The 22,947-nt window shown below is 46.1% G+C and overlaps 1 protein-coding gene across 2 annotated transcripts; it reads left to right on the forward strand.

Annotated features, from left to right (window-relative positions):
- Window positions 1–1,964: 1,964 nt before the first annotated feature.
- On the forward strand, window positions 1,965–21,219 carry acvrl1 (activin A receptor like type 1). Of its 2 annotated transcripts, XM_042303665.1 has the most exons (11): window positions 1,965–2,685; window positions 12,455–12,527; window positions 13,713–13,742; window positions 14,656–14,892; window positions 15,305–15,501; window positions 15,665–15,764; window positions 16,041–16,187; window positions 16,801–17,076; window positions 17,419–17,616; window positions 19,380–19,510; window positions 19,907–21,219. In XM_042303665.1, the coding sequence occupies exons 2-11, from the start codon at window positions 12,458–12,460 to the stop codon at window positions 20,051–20,053; spliced, it is 1,533 nt and encodes a 510-aa protein (XP_042159599.1). In that variant the 5' UTR covers window positions 1,965–2,685; window positions 12,455–12,457; the 3' UTR covers window positions 20,054–21,219. The 2 variants fall into 2 exon arrangements, with proteins under 2 accessions (XP_042159599.1, XP_042159600.1); XM_042303666.1 differs by lacking the exon at window positions 13,713–13,742.
- Window positions 21,220–22,947: the final 1,728 nt, after the last annotated feature.

A 22,947-nucleotide genomic window follows, 5' to 3' on the forward strand; every position in this document is an offset into this window, starting at 1 on the left:
AGGTACAGTGCAACTGTTTCAAAGGTAAACTCGGCGAAGTGACGTTGCCACGAGCAGCACCGCGGATATTGAGACCAGTCTGTAGAGCAAACGAGACAAAATTGGGAAAACTAACCAAACAGACAAAATGTTTTTTTGGGGGGGAGGAATAAGATCAAAACTAATGCAAGAATTGCAAAATTGACCAAAAACCTCTCAACTTTCATGCCAGTAGATCAACATATCCAGTGAACCCAGAGAAACTTTCTCACAGTATCTCTGGAGTATTTAGTTTCAGTTCCCTTTTACAGTTGGGGAACTAGTCAATATAAAGTCAACATTGAAACAAGAGTCTTATGGAGGTCAGAGAGAGGCCAGATTAGAACCCGTGACTAAAGACAGAGAGTGCATCGCAAATGGTACCCAATTCCCTACATAGTGCACAGAAAGTTCATATATTTCCAGAACTGCTAAAACCTTTCTTGGAAAGGAAGTTCTAGCGTCAGTCTTATGCGCCCACCCCTCGTCTTCACAGCAAATCAAGTGGTTCGACTGCAGTTTAGTCGTTTCTGTAATTCGATTAAGCCTTTCAAATGATTATTTCTCATCTGTTATAATGTGTCCTTGTAGACCATTTCTTTCAAAGATTGTTGAATGTCAAAGCAGACTGCCCAGACTTTCCCTCCATTCTATTCAACCCTGTCCCGTGCGATTATTGCACAACAAAACAAAGAGTCCCAGCGAAGCCTGGAGAAAACAGAGACACACTGTGCTGCCCATAGACATTGGATGACATATCATTCTCTTTCCATGGTGTTGCCTGGCACTGAAAGAATGCCGAGAACAAACCCAGATCTCAACAGCTCACAGATGAATGTGGGGAAGGAAAAATACATGCTGCTGCTGCTCGAAATAAGGAAAACATTTTTTGCTCTCTCTCTTCCCTGAGATTGTTGATGTGAGGCCTCCCAGCTGTGTATCTAGCTGCTGTACATAGGCCAAGAGGATCATATTCGGGACCATGAGATGAAGGAATTCACATAACTCAAATGAAGAAGAGATCTCACCCACACATCAGTATAATAAAACATTCCCATAAAGGAGTCAAGTCATATTTGGATCATTGTGAGAGATGAACAGTTCAGTATTAGTAGAAATGGATCCACTGGGTCTAGATAGCTATATTTACTGGATTTAGACCCACTGTGAGCGTTGCAGACTTCCTTTTAAAGGATATTTCATGATGACCAAAGCTGGCTAAAATAGTGCAATGTTCTCCTAGAGCTCCGACTGTGCTTCTGAGGAGGATAGCCTAATATAGTAACAAATACAAAAAGAGTGTTTGTTGCTGTAACACAAGAGCGAAACGAGACCGGATACCAGTTGTAATACCATTAACAGTTAGTGTGTCATCCTCCATTCCTCAGTTAGCTCCGCAAACGCTGGAGGGTTAGATCCAAGGGGTAAGAGGAGGGGTAGGGAGTGAATTGGGACCGGCCGTCTCAGAGAGGGTGTGTCCCAAATGACACCCTATTCCCTATGTAGTGTACTTCATTTGGCTAGAGCGCTAATGGCTCTGGTCAAAAGTGCACTGCATAGGGAATAGGGTGTCACACTGTCTGTCTCCGGTCCAGTCGCCATGGACGGCTCATAGTCAGATGAGACAGACTGTTCGTGATACAAAGGCAGTGAGCATCACACAAAAAAAACAGCACACACACACACACACACACAGTGTGTGTTAAGGCCTAATAACGAAGTTATGATTAAAGTTCAAGTGTAAAAGTGTTGTCTGTTTGATGCCTAATTATGTAGTTATAACATATTTACTACAGTCTATCTCTTAAACTCGCATCACTGAAAGACCCGAAGCCACATCTGCCCTGTAATTGTAGTCTTCGTAAACGCCAGGCTGCAAGAGGGAAAACCAGAGAAAATAAGAGGTTTGCCAGCAACAGGAAAACTGCTCTGAGAGAGCACATTCCAGCCAGACCCCGTTCGAGACAATGAGGGGTGGGACACAATTTTATTTAAAATCTCTTTAGAGGCCTAATCTTGCGCTTTAATCAGGAACAGAGCAAAGTTAGGTTGAAGGTTCCTAGGCGGGCTACGTAGGCTACTTTATCGAGATGGAGCCATGGGCTGTTTGTGAACTTATTTCAAAGCGGAAGGCTGACGTCTAGCCTATGTTCCAGCTCGGCTTCGTGTTTTCGGTTTATCAGTCAAAGATTTTAGACCGAGATTTCGCGTCACAGCGCCGCGCTTGAGACGAGACACATCTGGTAAACTTGGACGGACCATATATCTTAAACCGAAAGGACGGGCGTTCATTTTCCCAGTCAGGTATCTTGGATATTCAGTTTAGAGTCGTTTCATTGTAGCAGAACTGAAATTATTTGACATAAAGTTGGGAGGAGCGCCATATAAAAATACTGACTTTGATTCGCATCGAAACAGGAAAGGATGTGGAGAGATTCTACGATTCAACATCTGGGACTGAGAACTTTCACCGAACTCAAAGGTTGACATATGAATGGAAGACGTATCTAATACATTCATTTTGGTTGTCTTTTAACACTTTAAAGTAGTTTAAAAGACACATTTTGTTTGTAATATGGGACCAGCGTGGCGCATGTCTGTGGTGATACATAATTTGGCTTCTTCGTGAAAAGCAAGAAGCTGCGCTTAAAAGGACAAATAAAACGGGTAAAAGTCTTCAAATATATATATTTTTTATGATTTGAGTGTTATGTTGAATATTTAGTACGCTGCACTTTTCATCTGACATTTGGGACAGCTGTTGCCTATTCGTTAACCTTTTGTCTAGGTATGGATAGCTGTTTGAAATAAAATAGGTAGGTAAAACTTCGTTATTACAAGTCTGTCATGATTAGAATGTTGTAGGCTATCAAATACGGATGCCTAACTGACATATTTCCCACATTGACCACATCAGAAAAGCGTCAAACCACAGCGGTGCTTATTGGCTAGAACACCTGCACATGTTTCCACTCTAGATTGTCTCCAGTTTAGCGATGGCATTTCAGTTTACAGAATAGCTGAACATTGCAAAACGTGTCCCTTATATTGAGTCTATTCAAAGCAAAACCCAGAGCCCGTATTCATAAGGCGCCTCTGCGTGGCCGTGCTGCCGATCTAAGATCGGTTTAGCCTTTTAGATCATGATAAGTGAGATTCTATGGTCAGAGGCGACACGATGCTAGATCAGGGGCAGTATTCATAAGGTGTCTCAGAGTAGGAGTGCTGATCTAGTATCAGGTCCCCCCCCCTCATTCATTATGATCTAAACTCAAAACGGTTCCCGACATCACCACTCCTTCTCTGAGATGCTATATAAATATGGGCCCAGTAGATCCTTCCCATCATTACTAGTTTATGAAGTGTTGTATAGGCTATGATGAGACATGATGTAGGCCACCTGTAGTTGAGCTGGCAGGTGTGATTACATAGACCTGTGGGTGGAACACAACACATCAGCCACGGAGGCATGTTTTGTCACTGCAAACTCTTCTCTCACTCAGGTGTGAAGGAACAATCTCTCAACACACCTCAGCCACCATGGTTCACTACAGCTGCATATCTTCAGTGTTTTAGAGTTTTCACAATGACTATGTGGTTCTAGCAGGAGGCCCTATGATTAAATAGAAATACAAGAACAGAACAGAACTGTATTGCAACTCATGCAAATGCTGTACATCAACTTTTGCATAAGCTGAATCCAATGACTATTGGTGCTTTACACAGAATAAATGAGGCCCTATTGTGCCGTAGCTCTAAGGTTTGCAAATCCCTTGAAGTATTTTGTTCCCTTAAAAGACATGTCTTTGCCTTTTATAATTGTATCATCATGTTGGTTTAAGCATGGGGGTATAGAGGGAAAGCTGATCCTACCTCACACGTGAGAAGAGAACACACACAATGAGTGCGTCGCAAATTGCACATTATCCCATACATAGAGCACTACTTTTGACCAGAGTCATATGGGCCCTAGTCAAAAGTGGTGCACTAAATAGGGGATAATGTGCCAAATGGGATTTAATTGAAGCATGTAGACAAACGATAAGCCTGGCTTTGTCACGTCTGTCTAATGCAGATACAATCAGACATACCAGACCAGACAAGTCTCTCTCTCATCATAACAAGCTCTGAGTCACAACAATCACAGGATTAAAGCTGTAAAGCCTTTACTAAACAACAGATGCTAAACAATCATGGCTATCTGTGGATAAACAGTGAAAGATGAATAATTATCTGAATGATAAAGATATACAGTACATGGTCAAAAGTATGTATACACCACTCTAAATTAGTGGATTCATCTATTTCAGCTACACCCTGTTGCTGACAGGTGTATAAAAGCACACCGCCATGCAATCTCCATAGACAAACATTGGCAGTAGAATGGCCCATACTGAAGTGCTCAGTGACTTTCAATGTGGCACCTTCATAGGATGCCACCTTTCCAACAAGTCAGTTTGTCAAATGTCTGCCCTGCTAGAGCTGCCCCCGGTCAACTGTAAGTGCTGTTATTGTGAAGTGGAAACGTCTAGGAGCAACAACGGCTCAGCTGTGAAGTGGTAGGCCACACAAGCTCACAGAACGGGACCACCAAGTGCTGAAGCGCGTATCGTCTAAAAAATCTTCTGTCCTCGATTGCAACACTCACTACCGAGTTCCAAACTGCCTCTGGAAGCAACGTCAGCACAATAACTGTTCATCGGGAGCTTCATGAAATTAGTTTCCATGGCCGAACAGCCGCACAGAAGCCTAAGATCACCATGTGCAATGCCAAACTTGCTGGCATTGGAAACACGTTCTCTGGCAGTCCGATGGATGAATCTGGGTTTGGCAGATGCCAGGAGAACCCTACCTACCCGAATGCATATTATTAGTGCCAACTGTAAAGTTTGGTGGAGGATAAAAAATAGTCTGAGGCTGTTTTTCGTGGATCGGGCTAGGCCCCTCAGTTCCAGTGAAGGGAAATCTTAACGCTACAGCATACAAAAACATTCTAGATGATTATTTTCTTCCAACTTTGTGGCAACACTTTGGGGTAGGCACTTTCCTGTTTCAGCATGACAATACCCCCATGCACAAAGCGAGGTCCATACAGAAATGGTTTGTCGAGATCAGTGTGAAGAACTTGACTAGCCTGCACAGAGCACTGACCTCAACCCCATCAAACACCTTTGGGATGAATTGGAAGGCCTAATTAGAAGGCTTTACCCACATCGGTGCCCGACCTCACTAATGCTCTTGTGGATTAATGGAAGCAAATCCCCGCAGCAATGTTCCATTATCTAGTGGAAAACATTCCCAGAAGAGTGATTGGCTGTTATAGTAGAAAAGGGGGGACCAACTCCATATTAATGCCCATGATTTTGAAATGAGATGTTCGTCGATCAGGTGTCCACATACTATTGGCCATGTATTGTAGCTAGATATTGTTCTGTCATCTGACCTATGCAGTCAGTTGTCTTACAAATGTATATTTTGTATATATGTATATATTGTATATATGCCATTTAGCATACACTTTTATTCATGCAGAAGAGTAGCAGAGTTGTAGAAGAGTTCCTTCAGTTGCATAAGGCAGATAGAGGCCCATTGCAGGAGGTTGGAGTCAGTTTGCTGTAGCCTCTTCCACTGGTGGCCTCCCAGCTAGCACATTTGGCTCCTTGGAAGTTGTGGGAACGTACGTTTTTGGTTTCCCATTGGTACTGAGAACGAAGCCATAGGTTTCCTGAGCTGTACTATGGTTCCTGAGCTGTACAAAAATGTTCCTGGGAGGTTTTATTGATGTCCTGAGAATGGAAATGAAAGGTTATTTGAAGGTAATTAAATAACGTTCTGAGAACATTGTCTAAAAGTTAGGAATGTTTTGAACGAAATGTTAAGGTTATTTGGATGTTTTTGAATAACTTCCTTAAAAACATTCACTGAGTGTTTTGACTTCAAATAACACTGCTAGCTTAGGTTAACTGTTTTGAACTCCAAGTACAGATAGGACACATGGAAATTTTTATTCCACACATTATTTTTATTTCACCTTTATTTAACCAGTAGGTCAGTTGAGAACAAGTTCTCGTTTACAACTGCAACCTGGCCAAGATAAATCAAAGCAGTGCGACACAAACAAAAACACAGAGTTACACATGGAATAAACAAACGTACAGTCAATAACACAATAGAAAAAAGTTCTATATACAGTGTGTGCAAATGGCGTGAGGAGGTAAGGCAATAAATAGGCCATAGTAGCGAAGTATTACAATTTAGCAAATTAACACGAGTGATAGATGTGCGGATGATGATGTGCAAGTAGAATACTGGTGTGCAAAAGAGCAAAAAAGTAAATAAAAACAATATGGGGATGAGGTAGGTAGATTGGATGAGCTATTTTTACAGATGGGCTGTGTACAGCTGCAGCGATGGTTAGCTGCTCAGATAGCTGATGTTTAAAGTTAGTGAGGGAGAGATAAGTCTCCAACTACAGTGATTTTTGCAATTCGTTCCAGTCATTTGCAGCAGAGAACTGGAAGGAAAGGTGGTCAAAGGAGGTGTTGGCTTTGGGGATGACCAGTGAAATATACCTCCTGGAGCACGTGCTATGGGTGGGTGTTGTTATCGTGACCAGTGAGCTGAGATAAGGTGGAGCTTTACCTAGCAAAGACTTATAGATGACCTGAAGCCAATGGGTCTGGCGACGAATATGTAGTAAGGGCCAGCCGACGAGAGCATACAGGTCACAGTGGTGGGTGGTATATGGTGCTTTGGTGACAAAACGGGTGGCACTGTGATAGACTGCATCCAGTTTGCTGAGTAGAGTGTTGGAGGCTATTTTGTAAATTACATCGCCGAAGTCGAGGATCGGTAGGATAGTCAGTTTTACTAGGGTATGTTTGGCGGCGAGAGTGAAGGAGGCTTTGTTGCAAAATAGGTAGCCATATACAGAATGGTGTCGTCTGTGTAGAGGTGGATCAGGGAATCACCCGCGGCAAGAGCGACATCGTTGATATATACAGAGAAAAGAGTCGGCCCGAGAATTGAACCCTGTGGTACCCCCATAGAGACTGCCAGAGGTCCGGACAACAGGCCCTCCGATTTTACACACTGAACTCTATCTGAGAAGTAGTTGGTGAACCAGGCGAGGCAATCGTTTGAGAAACCAAGGCTGTTGAGTCTGCCGATAAGAATACGGTGATTGACAGAGTCGAAAGCCTTGGCCAGGTCGATGAAGACGGCTGCACAGTGCTGTCTTTTATCGATGGCGGTTATGATATCATTTAATACCTTGAGCGTGGCTGAGGTGCACCTGTGACCAGCTCGGAAACCGGATTGCACAGCGGAGAAGGTACGGTGGGATTCGAAATGGTCAGTGATCTGTTTATTAACTTGGCTTTCGAAGACTTTAGAAAGGCAGGGCAGGATGGATATAGGTCTGTAACAGTTTGGGTCTAGAGTGTCACCCCCTTTGAAGATGGGGATGACCGCGGCAGCTTTCCAATCTTTAGGGATCTCGGACGATACGAAAGAGAGGTTGAACAGACTGGTAATAGGGGTTGCAACAATGGCAGCGGATAATTTTAGAAAGAGAGGGTCCAGATTGTCTAGCCCAGCTGATTTGCACGGGTCCAGGTTTTGCAGCTCTTTCAGAACATCTGCTATCTGGATTTGGGTGAAGCAGAAGCTGGGGAGGCTTGGACAAGTAGCTGCGTGGGGTGCGGATTTGTTGGTCGGGGTTGGGGTAGCCAGGAGGAAAGCATGGCCAGCCGTAGAGAAATGCGTGTTGAAATTCTCGATTAATGTGGATTTATCGGTGCTGACAGTTTTTCCTAGCCTCGGTGCAGTGGGCAGCTGGGAGGAGGTGCTCTTATTCTCCATGGACTTTACAGTGTTCCAAAACTTTTTGGAGTTAGAGCTACAGGATGCAAATGTCTGTTTGAAAATGCTAGCCTTTGCTTTCCTGACTGACTGGGTGTATTGGTTCTTGACTTTCCTGAAAGTTGCATATCGCGGGGACTATTCGATGCTAGTGCAGTCCACCACAGGATGTTTTTGTACTGGTCGAGGGCAGTCAGGTCTGGAGAGAACCAAGGGCTATATCTGTTCTTAGTTCTACATTTTTTTTGAAAGGGGCATGCTTATTTAAGATAGTGAGGAAATTACTTCTGAAGAACGACCAGGCATCCTCTACAGACGGGATGAGGTCAATATCCTTCCAGGATACCCGGGCCAGGTCGACTAGAAAGGCCTGCTCGCAGAAGTGCTTTAAGGAGCGTTTGACAGTGATGAGGGGTGGTCGTTTGACAGCGGACCCATAGCGGATGGAGGCAATGAGGCAGTGATTGCTGAAATCCTGGTTGAAAACAGCAGAGGTGTATTTGGAGGGAAATTAACTTGTGGCACGGCATCAGTGAGATTCAAACTAATGGTGTTCTGTTTTCTATCAATGGAATTCGTCCACTGCGCCACCAGGATGTTAACTCATACAAAGCTGTTCATTTTAGTCTATTTAAACAGACCCCATTTCAAAGGAAACAAGCACTCATTGAGATCAGGTGTAGCCAATTAGTGGGCAAGGCCAACACACCTGAACACACTTAACAAGATAGAGGCTTGAGAGAGCTTTGTTGACGCTAAGAATCGATTGTATATGAATTTAAATAACATTCTTAGAACGTTCTTTGAATTCCCTAATGCTTTCTTGTGGTTTTTGTGGAAAGTTTTCTTAATGTTTTGAGAACATGACTTTTAAATAGAACTATTGAGTAAACCTGCAGAAAACGTTGCGCTGAAGTACTGAAATTCCTACAGAAGAACGTTGTTTCTTAACGTTCTCAGAACTATTTGAGAACATTCCCAATGTCAAACCAGTTGGAGAAAACGTTCTTGGAACATTACCAAACGTAATTAAACGTAACCATGTTTGAACTTTTAGGAAACGTTCTGTTAATGGAATGAAATACCAAGAAAATAATGTTATTTTGTCAAGTTCTTTAAATGTGCTGAGTATGTTTCAAAGCCAAGCAACCCCTGCACCATTCCCAGAATGTTGTGGGAAGGTTGTATGCAAAATAACCATAAGAAAACCAAGCTCTAACCAAGTAGTATTTTTAGAAGTATTTACTGGCATCCCCAATTAGCCGAGGCAGTGGCTACACTTCCTGGGTTCCAAACAGGAAACAAAACAACAAATAAAAAACATAATATACATAATATAATATACATAATAAACATAATACTACATAACACTACATAACACGACACTACATAATACTACATAACACTACATAATACTACATAATACTACATTATCTCCTGCCTCTGCCTTACGCTTCAGAAACAGGAGACGGCTCCTGCCCTATGAGCCGTTCCGGCTCGCACAAGACGAGGCTCATGCAAGGCCACCCACCAACATAATACAATAGAAAAAAAATCAAAATGGCTGTGTCTCTCCACAGTCCCCGTTGTGCCGTAAGGCGTTCTTTTATCTGCTTAAAAAAAAATCTGGTTTAATTGCTAGCTTGAGTTACCTGGGGTGGCAGAGAGTTCCATGTAGTCATGGCTCTATTTAATACTGTGCATTTACCAGCCTGTGATCTGGACCTGGGGACTGCGTAGAGACCTCTGGTTGCATGTCTTGTGTTTTACCGATGAGTGTCCGAACTGTGTGCCAACTGCTTGAACAGACAGTTCGGTACCACCAAGCTCTAAGAAACATGGTTCTCAGAACGTTATGTGCTCGCTGGGTTGCCCCCCCATACCGCAACATAAATGTAATCCAGATGGAATGGGAGATGGGACTGTGAAGTCAAAGCTTTTAAGATGAGAGGAAGAGATGACAATGGCTGTGTTTTCCCACGGGTCGGTGTGACCGCCGTGGTGTTGTGGACAGAGTGGAGACAAACGACAGGGAAACGGAGAAAGGAAGTGGGCTGTGTGTGTGTGACTGGTCTGCCTCTGCCTGTCTGCGATGGCTTAGGCAGATTACTCATCTCTACCCAGATCTGAGGGTAGATCTGGACGAGAGGGGGAATCAGAGGCAGACAGTATGGTTCGTGCTCCTCCATAGAGAATAGGCCAATTCAATGGGTGGAGCTGTGTTTACAGAATAGTCGTCTTCCTAAGGGCCATATTAAAACACAGCAGATATGTAGACTGCTGCATGATACAGTGACAAATAGCACGTGCGCCCCCCAAAAAAAAATGTGTGATCTTGCTTTACCTTAGACTTTAAAAAAAAAAAAATTCAACGCAAAGCAGCTCTGAGGTTTCAGCTACTAGGCCTTTCTCAAGGGATGCACGGTACAGGAAGTAGTATCGAACCCTCTCCTAGTCAGTGTTTAATAATGCACCGTGATGGAAATGTGGTACGTGGTATAGCCGCTGAGCTGAGAACCCCGATTGTGGTGTCGCGGCCTTGTTCCTCATTGCCAAACCAGAACTCTGTGGTGTTCTCATATCAAGATCGTTGAGTTGACACACCATTTGTGCAACAGCAACAAAAAGCCCAGTGGTAAAGATGCCTGTTTAAAGATTTAAGCCAGTTTTGCAAAGTTGTGGCCTGTTTTGTCAGTTTTATCATATGGACAGATTGTTCTTTTGGTATGATGATTCAACAGAACTACATTGCTTCCACCAAGCAGCCATCAACAAAATAGGTGGATGATTTCACAAACGGTCTGGATGTGTTGTGTTATCATAGACATACACTATAGTGCATTGTGTTTTATACGTCCTTGAGCGGGGCTCTTGGTAACGGCCGGAGCAGAACACGCGGAATGGTACCAAGTACATCAGACACATGGTTTCCATGTTGTTGATGCCATTCCATGGACTCCGCTCCCAGACGTCATTGTGAGCCGTCCTCCCCGCAGCGGCAGCCTCCTCAAACTGAGTGGCACATGAACTGACTCCATCGTTTCCCTGGGGAAAACGCAGGGGCTCCGGATCAACACAGACAGTTGCAACATGTGGCATTTCATTTCAAGCGGTCATTGTTTGTGCAATAGCTGGAGGTCCGTCTGCCAAATATCCTGTGGGACGTTTTTATTGCTCAGCCGTTTCAGGAACAGAGCCCGTGTTTTCCACTGATATCACGCAGTACATGACTTGTGAACCTGCATGAGTGTCAATTTAATGATGGTAGGTGGTTGCTTATGAAAGGGTGCACTCTACGCTATAGTGTAACACTCTACGCTATAGTGTAATAAGCCTGCCTGGTTCCTCAACAACTGGTTTGACAGAGCAGCAATATTCTTTCTTTGCGACTATGGCAGGGCACAAGCACTACTCCAAAGGATGACCATACACACCAATCAGTAGCCACACACCCCCCTGTTCAGTTCACCAGCTTAAAGTACACACAACACCAAAAGAATGCTGAAACCAACCCTGTCCCATTGCGTAGAAACCCATCCTCTACCCTCTCTAGCTTGCGTGACCCACAGCAGCGCAGACCTAAACAATGAGCAGGTACACACACACACAATGAGCAGGTACACACACACGCACACACACAATGAGCAGACCTGAGTCTCCTTCCAGGGCGCGGCTTCTCAATGGCAGGAAGCATAGCAATCAATATTTACACTGTGATCCGGGCTGCCATGGAGCTGACAGGCCTGAGTCTGGGCCTGGGTAGCTTGCTACACAGTACACAATCACACATACACAAGCAGAACGCACACACACACACACACAGGGGTTTGACACACAAACACACAGGGCCGGGTAGTCAACCCCCCCTCTTCTATCCAAACCACCACCCACTCCAATTACAGAGCAGGCAGACTGACTGGACCCTGGGCCTGACGCTCTCTCTGTTGTTGTTGCTGACCTCATAACTTCCTCTGCTGACAGACTGGGAGTCAGTGGGAATGACTAGAGCTGTGTGGCTCCAACCTGCAGCTGGGCCTAGTGTTGTCATGCTAACGTTAGCCGGAACCCAAATTGTGGACTCCATTGTGTCTCTACCCAAAGTTGTAGGAATGTTTGCTGGGCTGGAGCTGCGTCGATCTTGCGGCAGCTGTTTCCATTTGGTGTTTTCATTTCAGAGATGCCCAGTCAGCTTAGCCGCATCAGCCGGGCCTAGGCTATCATGCTCAGAGAGAGAGAGAGAGAGTGGGAGGACAGATTGGTAGGAGCCAAGAGAGAGGAGAGGGAAAATGAGAGGAAACTGCTCAGGAGTTAATGAAACAGTGTGAGAGAAAGAGAGGGGGAGAGAGAGAGACAGAGAGAGAGGACAGAGAGAGAGACAGAGAGAGAGGACAGAGAGAGAGACAGAGAGAGAGAGACAGAGAGAGAGAGAGAGACAGAGAGAGAGAGACAGAGAGAGAGGACAGAGAGAGAGACAGAGACAGAGAGAGAGAGATAACTGTCTGTCCCGTATCTTGCATCGAGTGCCTAAAGCATAATCGATGCAGCTCTAATCGTTGTCTTGTCTCTCTGACAGAGAATGGGGGGTGCTGCCATGGTCACAGTGCTGCTGGCTGGGATGTGCCTGTGGACCTCCACAGCTCATGCAGGTAGGTCAAAAAAGAATGTGTGCGTGTGTGTGTGGCTGTGTGTGTCCTTTGAGTGTGCTAGCTTATGTAATCACCCGTGTGTGTGCTCGTTGTAATATCTTTGTGTTTGTGTATCTGCGCTGGTGTGTATCTGAGTGTGAGTGAGCTTGTTGTTGCTGCTGCTGGGGAATCAGCTAGGTGCAGATGCATGTGTAGATGAGAAGTGCTCGTTGTCGTACGGTAGTGAAACAATAGAGCAGAGGAAGTCTGCGTCTTCCTGCCGTGCCTGTGCGAGTGCTGCTGCTGCTGCGACCCCTGACCTGCAGGCCTCGGGGAGAAAAAAGAGAGACAACCCTTCAGTCCCTCAGTGACCACTTCCTCACCTCTTTGGTCTCCACTGAGGCCTTTAGACTCTACCCAGCCCAAGGCAGGCCCACCAGACCTGCTCTTTCTCACCTCTCTGGTCTCCACTGAGGCCTCTAGACTCTACCCAGCCCAAGGCAGGCCCACCAGTCCTGCTCTTTCTCACCTCTCTGGTCTCCACTGAGGCCTCTAGACTCTACCCAGCCCAAGGCAGGCCCACCAGTCCTGCTCTTTCTCACCTCTCTGGTCTCCACTGAGACCTCTAGACTCTACCCAGCCCAAGGCAGGCCCACCAGTCCTGCTCTTTCTCACCTCTCTGGTCTCCACTGAGACCTCTAGACTCTACCCAGCCCAAGGCAGGCCCACCAGTCCTGCTCTTTCTCACCTCTCTGGTCTCCACTGAGACCTCTAGACTCTACCCAGCCCAAGGCAGGCCCACCAGTCCTGCTCTTTCTCACCTCTCTGGTCTCCACTGAGACCTCTAGACTCTACCCAGCCCAAGGCAGGCCCACCAGTCCTGCTCTTTCTCACCTCTCTGGTCTCCACTGAGACCTCTAGACTCTACCCAGCCCAAGGCAGGCCCACCAGTCCTGCTCTTTCTCACCTCTCTGGTCTCCACTGAGACCTCTAGACTCTACCCAGCCCAAGGCAGGCCCACCAGACCTGCTCTTTCTCACCTCTCTGGTCTCCACTGAGACCTCTAGACTCTACCCAGCCCAAGGCAGGCCCACCAGTCCTGCTCTTTCTCACCTCTCTGGTCTCCACTGAGACCTCTAGACTCTACCCAGCCCAAGGCAGGCCCACCAGTCCTGCTCTTTCTCATGCCTCTTTTGTATTTTGCAGATCAGTCATCTGTTGGATCGCCGTCCGGGGGTAAGTTTGTTTCTGTGTTATAATGTGAACCACAGTCGCTCGTCACTAGTCCTCGGTATCACACTCCCGGGGGAAACAAAGTTGGCAAAAAAAAATGGCACTAGAGTTTACACCGACAGAACCACTGGCGAAACAGTGGTGCTGTGATGGAGGAAGGCCCGATCGAGTGAGATTGTTGTGTGTCGCATCGAATCCAAGTAAATGTGTCACGGCACAGGATGCAACAGGTGCAAACAATCCCGGTGAACGGTTGCTCACAAAAGCTCTTCCTCAACAAGGCAGTGTTCAAGGTCAGGGGGTCGAATTAGATTAGTCCAGAATAGGATCTTAAAAATAGAAAGAAAAGAGGCACGGAAAGCAAAAGCTAGGGTCAGATAAGAATGAACACAAGCGAGAAGTAAAAAGCAAAGCTACTGTATACACAAGACCAGCACCATATCAATGTGCAGGGGTACGGTGGAAGTTGAGGGAATATGTATCTGTAGCCGGGGGATAAAACGTCACTGGGCAGCAGGATATATAAAAAAACGTAGATTCATAAATAGTAGATTATGTGGTGAGAGTGTGTGTGCATGATATGTGTGTGTGTGTGTGTGTGTGTGTGTGTGTGTGTGTGTGTGTGTGTGTGTGTGTGTGTGTGTAGGTGTGTGCGAGTGTATGTGGCGTCAGACTGTGTGTGAGAGCGATGATGTAAGTGCGTGTGCGTATAGACCCGAGCGTGTGCATGTAGTCTGTGCAGAGGGTCCGTGGATGAGGGTGAGCAGCTGTCGGTTTACCTGTTCAACACTCTTATTGCTTGGCGATACAAGCTATGACTTGACGCTCCGGTAGCGTTTGCCAGACAGTAGTGTGTGTGTGTGTGTGTGTATATACGCACGCAGCTCACACACTCGCCGGTTCCCTCTCCCCCCAGGCCCTGACGGCGTCACCGACCTGCTGTGTACGTGTGAGAACAAGAAGGGGACTTGTAGGAACGGCACCTGTAGAGGTGCCTACTGCTTCTACACCAAGGTGCATGGCAGAGAGGAGAGGGGCTGCTTCCACAAGGACCACTACAAGGAGCAGTGTTACACCAGCTTCCAGGGACTGTACGTCCACTGCTGCACCAAGAACCTCTGTAACGTCAACAGCACCGCTCCCCCAGACCCAGGTCAGAACACTGCGGCTCCGGCTGGAACTTCCTCTCAAACAGTCTAGAACCCCTTGTCATATCTGGGCCTTAAGGTTCCATGTTTTTATTTGATTTTTTATCCTTCCCCTCTATAATCAGGTAAGGATTCAGACCTCAGTCATACAGGCTTCTAATGGGAACTCAGTGTATGGTGCCCCCTGGTGGCTGACAGGGGTAATGTCATGATAATAAGATGATAAGATGCTGTGTGTCATATGATCAACTTTCTTTTTTTATAGAAAATAAACGTTTCTGGAGCAACATCATCTCTATCGTATCTGGCTGGAGGTGCTGACCAGTTTGAACAGCACCGTGGGCAGCTTAAATCGAAGTCTGTCGTTGTACTGCTACTCACTCTTGCCTGTATGCCCGTGTGCCCATTGTCCATTAGTTGAGCCTACGAGGGAGGAGGACAGTGTGATTCTGCTGGTGGCAGTCCCTCTGCTGGTGTTGCTGATCCTGTCCGTGGCTGTGTGTGGCCTGGTGCTGTGGCTACGCTCCAGACGACAGCACCACAGGCTGGGCTACAGAGAGGACCGTGACGTCTCCATGCTCAAGGTGCCCAGTGGGACAGACCCTACCTACGGGGTAAGAATGGGACTTCGTTTAATCGGCATGCACAGGAGGAAATGATGTCATAGAATCACTAGCAAGATCCCAGGCGCTTTGGCAATAATATGTTTATTTATGTACTACATGAAAACCAGTGGCGGGCGGCTGTGATCCTTGACCTGTGTGACTCTCTGTGTAGGAAATCTTCGATGAGTTCTGTACCTCAGGCAGTGGGACTGGCCTGCCGTACCTGGTGCAGAGGACCATGGCTCGGCAGATCTCTCTGGTCGAGTGTGTCGGTGAGGCATCCCCCTCACTTTAATTCCCTGCCTCCTTTTCTATCAGCCTCGCTCTCTCTGCCAGTCTCTCATTCGTCCATAGCTGCAGCGCTATACAGACCCCGTGAACTCACTTGCCAGGGTCTCATGGACCTGCTGAAAAAGACAGGGTAGCCTCAAGCGCTACTAGTCTACTAGACACAGTGGCGTGAGGCGAGGCCATACTAGTCCACCTCCATGGCTGCTGTTATGTCTGAGATGTCTCTGCGTCTCTGTCCCCTGTCCTTCTATCCCCAGGTAAGGGCCGGTATGGGGAGGTGTGGAGGGGCACCTGGATGGGAGAGAGTGTTGCCGTGAAGATCTTCTCCTCCAGAGATGAGCAGTCCTGGTTCCGAGAGACCGAGATCTACAACACTGTACAGCTCAGACACGACAACATCCTGGGTGAGCCGGCATAACCTGGAACCCGTGTGGTGCAACGAGACAAACACATATACATCGCCTCCCGATGCTATGGTTTTGGTCTGGACTAATTGCTTGCACTAAACCGGCGCGTACAGATACCTGTGTCACGTGTCAATGAATGTATTTCTTTCTATGTTGTGGCTGGAGAAATGCACTGCGACAACCCAGTGCGCACGTATCGAGAGTTTAGTGCAGGGACCATCAACTAGATTCAGCCGCGGGCCGATTTGATTTTTTTCTTGAGCGGATGGTCAGGGGGGGGGGGGGAACATAATTCCAAATCATTTGTAGACCGCAAGAAGCCCAAACAGACATAATATTTGACTAAGACAATAATTTGAAGTCTTGCATCCGTTTGTATACGATCACATCTCTCCATTACGGGCGGGAATACGCAGGAACAGATTTCTACGACTAAAATAACTTGGAGACGATTTCCTGATGTTTTTACAGTCTTTTATGTCCAAACCATGAAAAACAAAGTATAATAAAACAACCCAGCTGGTGAACCCTGGTCTACTGTATCCTTCAATTCCTACCAACGCCAACGCGGGATCTCATCGTTAACATGCTGCGTTGTTGTCTCCCCCAGGCTTCATAGCATCTGACATGACTTCTAAGAACTCCAGCACCCAGCTGTGGCTGATCACCCACTTCCACGAGCTGGGTAGTCTCTACGACTTCCTCCAGTACAGCAGCCTGGACCCCGAGGGCTGCCTAAGGATGTGCCTGTCTGTAGCCTGCGGCCTGGTCCACTTCCACACTGAGATACTCAGCTGCCAGGGCAAGCCTGCCATCGCCCACCGAGACCTGAAGAGCCGGAACATCCTGGTCAAGAGGAACGGACAGTGCTGCATTGCCGACCTGGGTGAGAGGAGGAGGTGGGAGGGGAGGAAAGGGCTGGAGGGGAGCGAGACCAGAGCTAGGCTGCTAGGAATGGACCCGAGAAAGGAGGGCATTCCATTCTATTCTATGAATTGCTGCTGCCTGTTTATGATACGCCTGGAGAGACCACGTAGACAGCATTCCCTAACTTTTTCCTGTGTTCGTGGGTTGTAAAATCAGTGTGGCACGCTGTAGGGAAGAAGGGGGGGGAAATGTGTTCGAAAGATCGGTGTTGTTGTTGTACGAATTCAGGTATGACCTCCCCTGTTTCACTCGGTTGCAAAATGTTTTCTCCCTACTGAACATGGCCCTGTTGTGTCTCCAGGCCTGGCTGTGATGCATTCTCAGACCAGCGATTACCTGGACGTGGGGAACAACCCCAGGGTGGGTACCAAACGCTACATGGCCCCAGAGGTTCTGGATGAGACCATCCGCATGGACATCTTTGAGTCGTACAAGCAGACAGACATCTGGTCCCTGGGCCTGGTTCTCTGGGAGATTTCTAGACGGACCATGGTCAACGGTAACCACACACGCACACGCGCATGATTGAACAAGTAAATACTTTCAAAGTATACCATCTACTGGAGCAAATGGTATTGAGAATACATGTCACACTGTCTTAGTACTACTCTCAGTACTATTGTAGAGTGTAGGAGGGGATGAGCCCATGTCTCTCATCACTACAACGTTGTTCTTTCTGGGAGTCTGTGTGTGTTTCTGTCTCTATCCTCTCTCATGATTAGCCCTCTAGTAATTATAAACACTCTTATCTAGTGTCAGCACTCTCCCGCCTCACATAGTCCAGATACTCTCTCACACACACGCACACAACCAGACCTCCCAGAACAATACACTCTCTGTCCAGGGATTCAGTATTTCCCAGTTCTGTTTTTAGTCCAACATATATATAGCCCAACAGTCCTACTCTCAACTTCAGTGTCCTGTTTCAGTCCCTGGGCGAAGTGAAATATGTATACAATCCAAATCTAATGTAGTCCGAGAGAAGATTCAATCCTAGTCTGAGAGAAGATTCAATCCTAGTCTGAGAGAAGATTCAACCCTAGTCCGAGAGAAGATTCAATCCTAGTCCGAGAGAAGATTCAAGCCTAGTCCGAGAGAAGATTCAACCCTAGTCCGAGAGAAGATTCAACCCTAGTCCGAGAGAAGATTCAACTCTAGTCCGAGAGAAGATTCCTTCCTAGTCCGAGAGAAGATTCAACCCTAGTCCGAGAGAAGATTCAACCCTAGTCCGAGAGAAGATTCAATCCTAGTCCGAGAGAAGATTCAACCCTAGTCCGAGAGAAGATTCAATCCTAGTCCGAGAGAAGATTCAACCCTAGTCCGAGAGAAGATTCCTTCCTAGTCCGAGAGAAGATTCAATTCAAACCTAGTCTGAGAGAAGATTCAATTCCTTCCTAGTCCGAGAGAAGATTCAATTCCCTAGTCCGAGAGAAGATTCAAACCTAGTCTGAGAGAAGATTCAATTCTAGTCCGAGAGAAGATTCAACCCTAGTCCGAGAGAAGATTCCTTCCTAGTCCGAGAGAAGATTCAACCCTAGTCCGAGAGAAGATTCAAGCCTAGTCTGAGAGAAGATTCAAGCCTAGTCCGAGAGAAGATTCAACCCTAGTCCGAGAGAAGATTCAACCCTAGTCCGAGATAAGATTCAACCCTAGTCCGAGAGAAGATTCAACCCTAGTCTGAGAGAAGATTCAAGCCTAGTCCGAGAGAAGATTCAAGCCTAGTCCGAGAGAAGATTCCTTCCTAGTCCGAGAGAAGATTCAAGCCTAGTCCGAGAGAAGATTCAAGCCTAGTCTGAGAGAAGATTCAAGCCTAGTCCGAGAGAAGATTCAACCCTAGTCCGAGAGAAGATTCCTTCCTAGTCCGAGAGAAGATTCAACCCTAGTCCGAGAGAAGATTCAACCCTAGTCCGAGAGAAGATTCCTTCCTAGTCCGAGAGAAGATTCAAGCCTAGTCTGAGAGAAGATTCAAGCCTAGTCCGAGAGAAGATTCAACCCTAGTCCGAGAGAAGATAAGCGTGACTTATCTTTGATGTCGTCTTCTCCGGTTCTGTTTTCTTCGTCTTGAAATCTTGGAACGTTATTTCAATGTCACCTTAGTGTCACGATGTCTCGTTTTCCCACGAAACACTCCCCACCTCCATCACCATTTGCATAAAATGGTATGTTGGCTGACCTTTGACTTGGAATGAAGACACAATCATACTGGTGCTGACTGTACAGTATCTGTAACATGTATTCATTGTGTGTGATTGTGTGTTCCAGGGATAGTGGAGGAGTACCGGCCGCCCTTCTTTGACATGGTGCCCTCTGACCCCAGCTTTGAGGAGATGAAGAAGGTGGTGTGTGTAGACCAGCAGAGACCCAGTCTGCACAACAGGCTGCACTCGCACCCGGTGAGAAACACATACACAAACATTTGTTTGGGGTGACTTGTAAAAGCTCTGCAGTTCTTGTCTTATGGTATCTCTCTCTCCCCCTCTCTCTCTCTCTCTCTCTCTCCCTCCCTCTCTCCCCCTCTCCCTCCCCTCTCTCTCTCTCTCTCTCTCTCTCGCTCTCTCCCCCTCTCTCTCGGTCTCTGTCTATCTCTCTCCCCTCTCTCCCCTCTCTCCCTCCCTCCCTCTCTGTCTCTCTCTCCCCCTCCCTCTCTCTCTCTCTCTCTCCCTCCCTCTCTCTCCCTCTCTCTCCCTCTCTCTCTCTCTCTCTCCCTCCCTCTCTCTCCCTCTCTCTCCCTCTCTCTCTCTCTCTCTGTCTCTCTCTCTATATGTCTCTCTCTATATGTCTGTGTACAGATCCTGGCTTCCATTGCCAAGGTAATGAAGGAGTGTTGGTTCCAGAGCCCCCCAGCCCGACTCACAGCTCTCCGTGTCAGAAAGACTCTCTCCAAGCTGGACCAGGACCATGGCTACCCCACAGAGAAACTCAAAATGGACCTGTAGGCCTCGACACCGGACTGCAAGCAGGACGTCTAGACCTCAACATAAGACTACGACCAGCACACCAAAAGTAGGGCTTATAGTCTTATATAGAGACGATCTATATCCTCTCCTACTACTTAAGACTCTGTGTCCCATATATCTAGTGCTTCTTCCTAAAAGGCTGTCGCCTGGATCATGTAATCTGGAATGCAATCGAAAAATGTAATGTATTTGCTTTGGCCTATTTATCTGCTGAGATCTGGAATGGGAAGCATAGCAACCGACACATTTGGACTTGGATCATTCTATGGACAGAACCATTTGCCGGTAACTGCCTGATTACTCCTGTTGAAAGAGTTCACCGACTTCCGGTCTTCTGTAGAGCATGGACACTGTCTTCCATAGAGCCTGGACACTGTCTTCCATAGAGCGTGGACACTGTCTTCCATAGAGCATGGACACTGTCTTCCATAGAGCATGGACACTGTCTTCCATAGAGCGTGGACACTGTCTTCCATAGAGCATGGACACTGTCTTCTATAGAGCATGGACACTGTCTTCCATAGAGCGTGGACACTGTCTTCCATAGAGCGTGGACACTGTCTTCCATGGAGCGTGGACACTGTCTTCCATAGAGCATGGACATTGTCCTCTCCTTAGGGGCCCACCGGATTGAGAGATCTTCAGAGTTTGGTGGATGTGATGTCCTTGTGGGAATGGGTGTCTCACCGTTGGATCAGTGAGGCCTTGTGGACATAGCGTGATCATTTCAAGCGGCCGTTTAATGCCTTGCTGGTTTCTTAATTGTTTTGATGCACTATACAGGATCTATACGTATTGATTTATTTTGCATTTCCTGAAAACCTTTTCAGCTGACCATATACAGTGCCCTTGTAATGCTCCCATTACTACAATGTGTTACTCATGATGATATTGTAAGCACAGAGCTAATAAATCAGTTCTATCTACTCTTAACAATAGGATGTTTCTTTCACCCGATTTACTGTTAAAAGCTGTTTTAAAGTTAAAGTACTTCTATATTTTACGATGTTCATTATATACATGCGTTTGTTTTTAATCTGAAATTATATCTGCAAATACTTTCAGCACAGAATTACCATCATTACCATCACTACCGTTCAACAATATTGAAAAGGGAAAATAAATAAAAACCATCACGTTGTTTACAGGGTGTTTCATTTGTCTTTGGATGCATATTTGTAATCCTACTCAAATTGGTTCAAATGTGTTTCCATACTGCTCACCTCACTCTGAAATGTCATCTGAATTAGGCTACTAAAAGCTGTTACGCTGGTAGGGAAAAAGAACCTGCAGTTTTATAATTGTCCACCAGGGGGTACCAGACACTAAATTGTCCACACAACTGAATGATCCTTTTGGTTCAATGGAGTAATCTTCAGCTATATATTTGTTTTTTAGCGTAGGCCAATACAATCAACAACTATTATCAAAATGTGCATTTTTGCATATTCACTTTGACTTCCATTTTTACTTAAAAAATAAATAAATTCGGATGTTAACTTGAAGTCAGTTGGCATTGTGAATGACAGGTTTTATAAGCAGTCTGTTCTGTGCCAGCGCAGGATGCCACTCCCTGAGGAGCTATCAGCAGATAGTTCAGACCTGTGAATCACAATTCAGGAAAATAATACAGAGGTTTATGATCATATTTCATCCAGACTTATATTTACTCTCATGTAAATACATATCGTACAGCACTTTTTCAGACAAACGGAAAAATCGAATGGGAATTTTTATGGGACAAACTCCTGCTTATGCACAAACAGATACATTCACACGCAGAGGCCTGCATACGCACAGACATATAGTACATGCACACATTCATGCCTCATGCACTCAACCAGTGTGTGTGTGCATACGTGTATCTGTTTGTGTTTAGATAGAGAGGTATTTCTTTCCCAGCTATTTTCTTTTTTGACAGTTACAAAACTGCCCGAATGTGGTGTTGGTGAGGTGTGAAAGAGACGGGTCTAATTAGGCCACCATGTGTTTTCACTATGCCTGTAGGCTCTCTATTTGTTTCTACAAAGTGAATCAGTGTCTATTCCTGCCAATCAACGTGAGCTTATAACACTGTGTGTAAGTGTGGACAGAAATGGACTCCAGTCGGTCTGTCCCTTCATCTACAATGTCAGTGCCTCTGTTACTGTATCTGTCTGGCTGGTGTTGACCAAACTCCAGAGAGATAATACTCCCTCCATGCCCCGGTCAGTCTGGCCATGAAGAGACGGTTATTTTTAACACTAGAAGATGGCAGAGGGCAGAGAGAGAGTGCTGAGCCCCTCTTGTGTCTTCTCTGTCCCTACTCTGTGTATTCCTATCCAGCCGCCTGTGGGAAAAATTCCTAATCGCTTGGCTGGCTTTGATAGGAGGATTCAACCAGCAGACAAGTGTTGTGTGAATGCACTGAAGAAATAAACAGATACATTGGGACAGCTCAATAATTGATATAAGGCCGCTGTCTAAAGAGACTCCCGGTAAGCAGACACTATTAGACTTAAGGACAGGAGCAGAGAGCATAGTACAAGCAAAGGGCCAGGTGATAACAGCAGAGAGAGATCGAGCTATATATAGCAGTTTGCCAAATGCATCCTGGATGGACCTGACCACGTCATTTAGGAGAGTGAGTGGAGGTATGTCTCACTTAGATTAAATCATTTTCCACTGAATACTCTCATAGGTCATTGCCCTAAATTGAAATGTAAACGTAAGTGCCCTGATAGACCTACATTCTATGACAACCAGTGCAGTCAGGTCATTTATCTGCCCGAATTAATAAATTGTAGGCTAATAGAAATTATTTTAAAAAGCAATGCCTAAAAATCATTGCAGTCCGAATATGAAACGTTGTCTGCAGCACAAACAACTCAATC

Source organism: Oncorhynchus tshawytscha, linkage group LG22 (genome assembly GCF_018296145.1).
Source record: "Oncorhynchus tshawytscha isolate Ot180627B linkage group LG22, Otsh_v2.0, whole genome shotgun sequence".
NCBI classification, from domain to species: Eukaryota; Metazoa; Chordata; class Actinopteri; order Salmoniformes; family Salmonidae; genus Oncorhynchus; species Oncorhynchus tshawytscha.